This window comes from Ziziphus jujuba, chromosome 2, assembly GCF_031755915.1.
Source record: "Ziziphus jujuba cultivar Dongzao chromosome 2, ASM3175591v1".
NCBI lineage: Eukaryota > Viridiplantae > Streptophyta > Magnoliopsida > Rosales > Rhamnaceae > Ziziphus > Ziziphus jujuba.
This window is the reverse complement of record NC_083380.1, coordinates 2,200,498-2,209,597: the sequence shown is the minus strand read 5'-3', so window position 1 is coordinate 2,209,597 and position 9,100 is coordinate 2,200,498. Positions and strand designations below refer to the sequence as shown.

The following is a 9,100-nucleotide window of genomic DNA, read 5'->3' as shown; positions in this document are numbered from 1 at the left end:
ACACGTTTCAAATAAGGATATTGGGCTAAATTCTCCTATGTAAAAGTAGTAAGAAAAAAAGTTGATGGTGGTGGAGCCCAAGTAGACTGATGGAACAAGTGGAGGAACTTTGGGCTAGCTGAGTGCCATTCCGACTAACACATAAGAGGATGAGAGAAAAGATATTCGAATAGTTTGAGACATGTGGACGAAGGTTGGGCCGGTGTAGTTTGTTTTGACAGTGGAACCAGGCCAATTTGGCCCATTATGTTTATGTCTTTGTTTTGGGCCCAATAAAAGACCATTTTGGAGGCTACTCTTTATTCACCCTGAAATAACTTTTATACACACGGTCCTTGTACAAAGTTCATAATAATAGAATTGCAAATATAACTTCCTTAGAAATATGGGGGTTTTCATTGGTTAATCCAAAGAAAGAAGAAAATGATGGTGCTAGAGAGATAAGGGGGGACATAACTGAGTTTAACCTACAACAATTATAAGCTCTAGGAAGTTGCATAATAGGTACAAACTTTGAATAAAAAAAATTATACAAGTTTTTATGAAGATTTATGCAACTTAAATCCCCATACCCATAGTTGAAGTAATAAGAGCAGAATAGTACTCCTTCTCCTTCTACTTTGTAGCAGTACAATGAGTAGACAACTAGAGAAGGAAATCCATAAGCCATCCATGTATCCGTGGCTGTCACATTACTTCACCAATTACTCTGCTCTGCAGCATTCTACCCTTCTTCCTATACATATACAATATCAGTACATTATGTAAGTGTTATGTATATCTTGAACATTCCGTAGGTTTCTCTTTCAGCAAAAATAGCTGGACTGAATGACACAAGCAAGATGACACTTTTTGATAACTCAGAACTTGCTTATGGGAAGCAGTCATCCCTAGCCTTGATCGGAGAAAGGTCTACTGAAAAATTTAGTACCTCCAGTAACAGAATCATGTTCCTATGGGGTGGAGTGTCAATTTCACTTTATGCAATTGTCATTCTACAGCAAGATGGACCACCTCACCACCCTATGTTGAGATCAAAATTTTAAGTTATTATTATGAAGAAACATATTAAAACTTATATCACATGCACAACAGAAAATTCATACGAAGAGGCATGAAATATACAAAATTGCATTCTTAATTCTTGAGTTGTTGAAAAGATTTGCAATTTCTAAAGCTTACCTCTTAGAAACAACAATTAGAAGCTATAATAACTGGCATTTTAGATACAAAATTTGAAGCCCTTGTGTACTACAAACTCCAAAGAAGAAAATAAGTTATTAAAAATTTTGAAGTGGTTCTAAAGAATATCAAGATGGTAGCGAATCAGGAAACAGATTCACAACAGACTTAACTATACCTGAACAAAGGAAAGGATTGGGATTTTAATCTCTGCTGCCACTAAATATCGACCAAATGCAACTCTTACTTAAACACTAGGCCACTCTTCAGCGATAGCTTTCATTGTGCATGATTGCGATGGTTCACTCATATATCACTACTGCCTGTGAAATAAGCAAAGGTATTATTGTTTTAGTGTCAAGAAATAAATGATCAGAATACTTACTACCAAGTTAAATATTTTGCTTACCCAGTTGGTCATATAAAAATGAAGGTAATACACCGATTAGAGAGATGGGGCACAACCTTTATAACCTCAGAAAGTTTACAATTGTTTTAGGACATAGTAAACCAAGTTTCTTCTGTAACAGGGTCTGACTCGTGTTTGATGCCAATCCAGTGTTGGTGAGGAGGATCAAATTAAGCATACTCCACCATACTTTTACTCTGTTTTATGCAGTGTCAAATTTCACTTCTTTCTTTTAAATTATCATTGTAACTACAAAATGCTCCACATCAACCTGGTGCAATATGAAAGTAATGAATTATGAAAATGTGATGAAACAAACAAACAAATTAGAAATCTGTGTTCTTTTAATATGTCCAAATTTTACACAAAGTTGGTAAGGGAAACTGTTTGTATTTACCTATTATTCGAGAACTCCTGCAAAATTGTACATCCAAAATTTTTTAACCAAACTCACTTCCTCAGCTCAAGTTTGTTTCATGCTTCAATCTTCAAATACGCTATGGATACTGAAAAAAGACAAAATATATAAGAGCTGGTAATAAAAGTCCATTTGTTGCCATGGAGAAAAAAAAAAAAAAAAAAAGAAAGAAAGAGAGAGAGAGATGGATAATTACCACTATGACATTCCTTTCTTACAAAAATTGTGATATACGAAACTTGTTAAATAATTTCCAATTACAACCTGCGCTGGATACACATACAAAGTTGAAATCAAAGGTGATCAGAAAATTCTTCTAATTTGTCACAGAAAGAAAAACAATTAATAACAATAAGTTAGGAATGGTGTTTGAATAAGTACCTAGAAAGTAAGAGGATTGAGAATCAACATTTAAAGTAGTTGATTTCAAGATTAACTCTGGGATTTGAGCACCTTTAGAAAAATACTCACCTATTTCTCTTTGGAATCTTTTGAATAAGATGGGACAACCTTATGATAAGATCCCATTATCCATTTTCCAATCGTAACAGCACTCAGCTACTCTTTTACCATCTAGTCTGCAGGAGTAGAATAATATGAAACTTATTTGAGCATACGAGAAGAAGGACAAATTAGCCAGTCCAACCAAATGACAGCTTAAAAAATGAAAATTAACTTGCTTCGTTAATGACTTTGAATTGAATCTACTACACAGATTCAATCGGCCATCGCTCTATCCACCATATATAGCAGTCACATTCGATCACCATGTACTCTGCAGCATCATACCATGCTTCCTGTAAGTATACAACATCAAAACATCATTATGTGGTGTTTATATATAAGCAGCTACCTAGAAAGTTAGAGGACTCAGAATCATCAACTGAAGTAGTTGATTTCAAGATAAACTCCAAGATGTGAGCAACCTTAGACAAACCCTTACCTATTTCTCTTTGGCATCTTTCGAATAAGATGGGACAATCTTTGATCTTCAATTGGTGTAAACAGGTAAGCTGACTTATTCCTTGGGCAGTGTTATCAAACTTCAGCACCTTCTAGAATGGAGTGGAAAGAGGGATTTGAGGTTACTTATCCATTCTGGAATGCCAATCAAATTTTCACATTTTTTTGACTGCAAGCTGGTAACATGTTGAAGCCCCTCAGGAAGAGTCTTCATCTGAGGTAATTTATTTCCCAAATGGAGCATCCGTAGACTTTTCAGTAGTTGCTACATAAACTGATCATCAGATTCTGCCATGTCAAGTTGTTGGCAGTCACCAATCACTAAAGGTTCATTTGAGGTACGAATGCTGAATGATGAATATTTTTTTTTTTTTTTGGTTGCATTAAATGGAGTACTTAATAGTGATCAATCAGTCTCCAATCATTCAGGTCAACCTGATGGTTTCCAAGGGTGAAAGAAGAACCATGTTGCTAAAACCATCAGATCTACCAAATTAGATATTGAAGAATGATTCTAATGGGACTACTTACCATTATTAAGTTCTTTTGTTGGAAAACTGTGGTATCCGGATCTTGTTAAACACGTTCCAATTGCACCCTGTGTATATTCAAAGTTGACAAAGCTGAGAAATTGTTTAAAATTAAATTCTAGCAAGGAAAAAAAAATGGATAAATAAACAAACAAAGAACATTACGTACCTAGAAAAGTAGAGGTGGTTTGGGAATCATCATCATCTGAAGTTGCGGTTGATTTCAAGATGAAATTAGGGACTTGAGCAACCTTAGGCCAATGCTCGCCTACATCAGTTTGACATGCTTTGAATAAGATCGGACAATCTACAATCTCCAGTGTGTGTAAAGAGGTGAGGTGACGTATTCCTTGGGGCAACGATGTTAAATTTGGGCAAGCACGAATCGTGAGTGCATTGAGAGATTTGAGGTTGGTTATCCACTCTGAATCAATGCTAATCAAATTGCTGCAGTACTCAATCTTAAGTTCTTGCAAGCTCGTAAGATATTGAATCCCTTGAGGGAGGTGAGTCTTCAACTGAGGTGACCATCTCAACTCCAGTGAACATAAATTTGTGAGGGCTTTCCAGAAGTTAAGGTCACCAACATCATTAAACATGTCAAGCTGTTGGCAGTCGTCGATTCTCAAACCTTCAAGTAATGAAGCAAGCTGTTGAATGCCAGGAGACAAAGACATCAAGTTATTGCAGCTTATGATACCTAAATTTCGGAGACAAGTGAGGTATTTGAGCCATTCTGGAAGAGACTGTAAATCTTCAATTTTGAAAAGAGCAAGAAGACTCAAGTTGGAGAATGTGGATGCCGTCAGTACTGCCAGCTGGAATGGCTTCCATATATTGTTCTGCACCAGTAAATTTTTTATGTTTGGGGACATAGGCAAAAAGCTCAACTTGGGACACCCAATAATAATAAATCGATGAAGACGTGGAAATGAAAGTGAGACGTGATCATTCATTGAGATGCCATCTTTGCAATCATTAATATCCGTCCTTCTCCACCATCCCTTTAGATTGGGCAATCTGATAAATTCTAAAATTTCCAACGCCGGCAGTAAAACTGACGTTGTAGATGACGCAGGGGAGGCATCTGAAATGTACTCCAGACCAAGCACTCCTTCTAGATTCAGTACTTTGAGAGAAACCAATCCATTTAATGGCGGCAAATACTGGCATTTTAGACTATTTTTAAGGAACAAACATTCAAGATTCGCATGCGATGGAAGCCAACTTGGAAATTCCACACCCTCGTAGTATTCTAAACACAATCCCTTCAAATTTGGGTGAGGCTCGAGGCCTTCCAGTGTTGCTTCGTACTCCACATCCTTTAAATAACTTGGTAAAAGTAAATCATCATTTACATTTACATGACCATCAACTAAATCCCAGTACAATTTACCATAATCATAATCCACATGCCAACATAGAGATAAACTGCAAAGATGTTGTTTATCCTTTAAATTTGCAGTCTTACTATCTTGATCCCCATTTCCTAAGTTGATAATACTCAACTTTCCTCTAATATTGTTTAGTCCCATCAAGTCACTTAGCTCACCCACCTCATGATTACAACTGCGCTTGGACTTAATAGTAGTACGGCTTGTGCCTTCCTTCAATACGAACCGTGATAATGTCTGAAGATTAGTCAGTTGACCAAGTCCACCTGGCATATGAGTCAGACTGTAGCACATATCAATCTCAAGGTTTACAAGGTTGACTAGCTTGTTCAAGTCTCTTGGTAATTCTTGGAGCTTCGTGCAATATGAGAGTTTCAACGTTTGCAAATTATAAAGCAATGTAATTGAATCCGGCAACATCTTGATGTCTTCATTTTCGGATAGGTCAAGATACCTTAGATGCTTCAACTTACCTATACAAGTTGGCACTATCTTAATCCCCAAATTGTGAAGATCCAACAAGCGTACAGACTTAAAACTTGATACAATTACATCGCAGACTGATTGACCACGTCTTCCTCGAATTTTACGCGATGATTGACGAAGCAAAAGAATTGTTCGAATCTTGTTTGCTTCGAGCAATGTAGTTGGAACTTTCTCTGATGAATCTAAATGAAAATCAAAAGAAACATGATGGGTGGCTTGGTTGAAATTACTTTTTTTATTTGTTTCCAGAACAGCATACCTTGCTCCTCCCACTTGTGTTGCAAGATCATGCATGAGGGCATGCATTTTGCATGTTTTATTACCTTCATCATCTTCTTCTAATTCTTGAAAGAATGATCTCCAAAGTAAATCCATAAAGTACTCATTGCCCACCTCTACCAAAGACTTAGTTGAATCTGATATCTTAATAAATCCTAGTGCCATCCAAAGATTTATTAGCAACTTTATATCGATTTGATGACCCTTTGGAAAGAGTTTACAAAAGGCAAAACAACGTTTCAAATCTGCCGGGAGATTATCATAACTAAGTTTAAGGGTTGGTAAAATATAATTTCCTTCTTGAGGGATTTTTGAAAATTCCATTTTGAGGAAGGAAGACCATTCTGCTTCTGGATTTTTAAAATACAACATCCTTCCTATTGTCCTTATGGCAAGAGGAAAACCCCCACATTTTTCAATAATTTCCTTCCCAATTACTGAGATATTGTAATTTTTTGGCTCTTCTCCATAATTAAAAGCCACCTTTTTAAATAGAGCCCACGATTCATCTTGATTTAATCTCCCCAAAATATATGGCTTCATGCTACTTGTAATCTCTCCAACCACAAGACTACGAGTAGTTATAATTATTCTACTCCCCTTTCCACAATTTGATAATAAAATTTTCAGACTTAGCCATATTTCACGGTTTTCATTCCATACATCATCTAGTATAAGGAGATATCTTTTTCCACTTATTTCTTTTTGAAGCACCTTTTGCAATTGATCCATCTCCAAGTTTTCCAAGCCCTTATTAGTTGCAGACTTGATGATTTTCTCAACAAGTAATTTTATATTGAAACTTTTACATACATACACCCACATTCTCAAATCAAAATGCTTTTCAACCTTCTCATCATTAAACACTACCTGAGCAAGTGTAGTTTTTCCTAGCCCTCCAGTACCAACTATAGGAATTACCCCTACATTCTCTTCAATTTCGGCATCCATCAAATATTCCATGATCGCCATTCTGTCTCTATACCTCCCTATAACTTCCTCTTCAGGCACATAAGAGTGAGTAGGCCCCGTCCCTCTAGTCACAACTCTAGTCTCTTCATGTCTCTCCTCCAAATGGAAATTTCTATCATCCCTAATGGCAGTTAGCTTTTCCTTAATAGCTATTATTTTGTGACCCAACTTGTGTCGAAAAGCAACTTGGTTTGAGGCTGAGAAGAAAGTACATACCTGCTTGGTCATTTCATTTCCAAGCATTCCTTGTTGTTGCAAAGCTGCTTCAGTATTGAACTCATCCATCAAGTCATCAGCTTCACAAACAGCATCTTCAAGCCTCTTGAGCCAAGTTCTGACCTGATGGTTATGGGTCTGCATCTCCTCTGCATCAAGAAGTACAGCTTTTGTTGTTGACATGGTTTCTTCAAGTTCCGAAAGCTCATCCTTTACGCTCCATAGCAATCCGATTTCTTGCACAGCTGCAGAAGCTAACCTCCCAATAATCTCCTCGGCAATGCCAGAGAGGACAATATCTGCCATTGGCTTGATGGAGAGGTAAAAAGAAAGCTGAAATTGTTTTCAGAGTTTGCAAGACAAAGGTTATGGTTGTGGAGGATATCTGTGCTTCCTTGTCAATTATCTATATTGCCTTTTTTCCTTTCTCTATGAGCTATGGTTAATCGAAGTTGCAGCATAAATGACAGCATGAGACATTATTTTTCGTTTTTTTATGTTATGTATTTATTATTATTATTATTATTATTATTTTAGCTTCGTGGGTTTGGTGACCAATTTTTTATTTCTGGTCCTATCATAATTTTCTCGGAAGTAGAACATCCATGTGCTGATTCTGATCCTCCACATGGAAAAATGAGAAACAAAATACAAAGTTAAAAACCCAATGAATATAGGTCTTTTTTTATAATCCAAGTTGTTGGGTTTACTGAAAACTTCATGAAATTCACTCCTATTTGAATGATTAATCAACTTGGTTACATTTGCTTCGCTGTGTTTGCCGAATTTCATAAAAGGATATAAATCTACCATTCTTTTATTAGTCAATTTAATGCAACGCCTATATCAATATAAAATAAATAAATAAAACGGTTAGATTGACATGTTTATTTATTTAAACAGGTTTATTGTGCCATGGACCTGTTTGGATGGGACTTGGGAAAACTCATGAGGAAACTCCTAAGCCCCAGGACAATCTCTCAAATACACATTAAGATGTTGACCCCTTTTTCTTTTCTTTGCTTGTTCCTCTAAATTAAATTTTCCATGTTGCACTAAAAGTTACTAACGGATGTATGCATGCGGTCCGGGAACACTTTGGGGTGAACACCCATCTGAACAAGTTGTCAACACCGTTCTGGAAATCCCTCCGCGACTTCTGAGTGACCCTCGATAGGGAAGACTTTATTGGATATTTTACAAAAAATATGATAGCATCTTCTCTGAAAAATGGATTTTCTAAAACTTTTAAATAATATTCAATATATAAACATAAATATAAAGTAATACATATCCAGATTCATGGTTAGCACCTGAGCTTACTAAGAATATTTTAACAATGAAATATAGATAGCTCAAATACAAATAAACAATAAATCGACAGAAAGATACAATGACAAAGAAACTACATGGGGTAATAGTAGGTAGGAGCCCAATTGAGCAAATTTCCATAACTTGGCGGACAATTTGCTAGATATCTAAAATCTAGGAGAATAGATTTAAAAAAAAAAAAAAAAGAGTGAAACATTGAACATAATGATAATAAAAAAATGATAATCATTATTATTATTATTATTATTAATAAAAAAATTATAAAAATTCACTGTTCACTCAAAAACCTCACAAATTCATTCCTTTTAAAAGTTACCCATTTTTAAAATGTTTTCACAAAAATCCAATCTTTATATTTCTAAAATAAACTTTACTATGATAAATACATTCTTTATAAAACATCATTATACTCATTTATGTACAAAAAAATAAAAATATAGATACACACACACATATATATATATATACGTGTGTAAATATGCCACATAAACCAAATAGAATAATAAACTGTATAACTACTGAGTATTACAAGAACCACAGACATATCATACTATATACCATTTCCATTGGTTCCTAACAATCATTGGGAACCTAATTATAATGACATTACATAAAGACTTGTCCAATTTTTATTCAATTTCAACATAATCACAAATCCTAGCTCCATCAATGGCAACTTCATAAATCCTTAATAGTAATTTACAATAAAGCCCAAAGGATAAGGGATATAATGCTAACATTTATTAAGCTCACTATTGCCGATGGTTTTGGGTTTTCCTTTGGAAATCGCTGCTAAGCTTATCCTCTTCGTACACCACAAATGAGCCTGAATCGAGGCAAATGGAGATCTCCAATGGCTTTAGAAAGTCCAAATTATAGGGAAATGACTGAAATCTTGGCTTGAGATGGCTAGAATTCG

At 35.5% G+C, this 9,100-nt stretch overlaps 1 protein-coding gene and 1 long non-coding RNA gene across 12 annotated transcripts; both read right to left on the bottom strand.

The window, feature by feature from the left end:
- Nucleotides 1-286: 286 nt before the first annotated feature.
- Nucleotides 287-2,093, bottom strand: LOC132800580 (uncharacterized). 5 transcript variants are annotated; one of them, XR_009635737.1, is made up of 5 exons: nt 1,989-2,093; nt 1,592-1,862; nt 1,183-1,505; nt 932-1,023; nt 287-736 (listed from the first exon to the last, which is right to left on the bottom strand). It is a non-coding gene; the product is annotated as an uncharacterized LOC132800580 (long non-coding RNA). The 5 variants fall into 5 exon arrangements; XR_009635734.1 differs by having other exon boundaries at nt 932-1,505; XR_009635735.1 differs by having other exon boundaries at nt 287-1,023.
- A 112-nt stretch (nt 2,094-2,205) lies between these two features.
- Nucleotides 2,206-7,290, bottom strand: LOC112491638 (disease resistance protein RGA2-like). Of its 7 annotated transcripts, none has more exons than XM_060814063.1 (6): nt 3,672-7,290; nt 3,504-3,570; nt 2,953-3,260; nt 2,686-2,806; nt 2,481-2,587; nt 2,206-2,278 (listed from the first exon to the last, which is right to left on the bottom strand). In XM_060814063.1, exons 1-2 carry the CDS (start codon nt 7,153-7,155, stop codon nt 3,509-3,511), a joined length of 3,546 nt encoding a protein of 1,181 aa, XP_060670046.1. In that variant the 5' UTR covers nt 7,156-7,290; the 3' UTR covers nt 2,206-2,278; nt 2,481-2,587; nt 2,686-2,806; nt 2,953-3,260; nt 3,504-3,508. The 7 variants fall into 7 exon arrangements, with proteins under 7 accessions (XP_060670046.1, XP_060670045.1, XP_060670040.1 ...); XM_060814062.1 differs by having other exon boundaries at nt 2,206-2,273; XM_060814057.1 differs by having other exon boundaries at nt 2,391-2,806.
- Between the last annotated feature and the right edge of the window lie 1,810 nt (nt 7,291-9,100).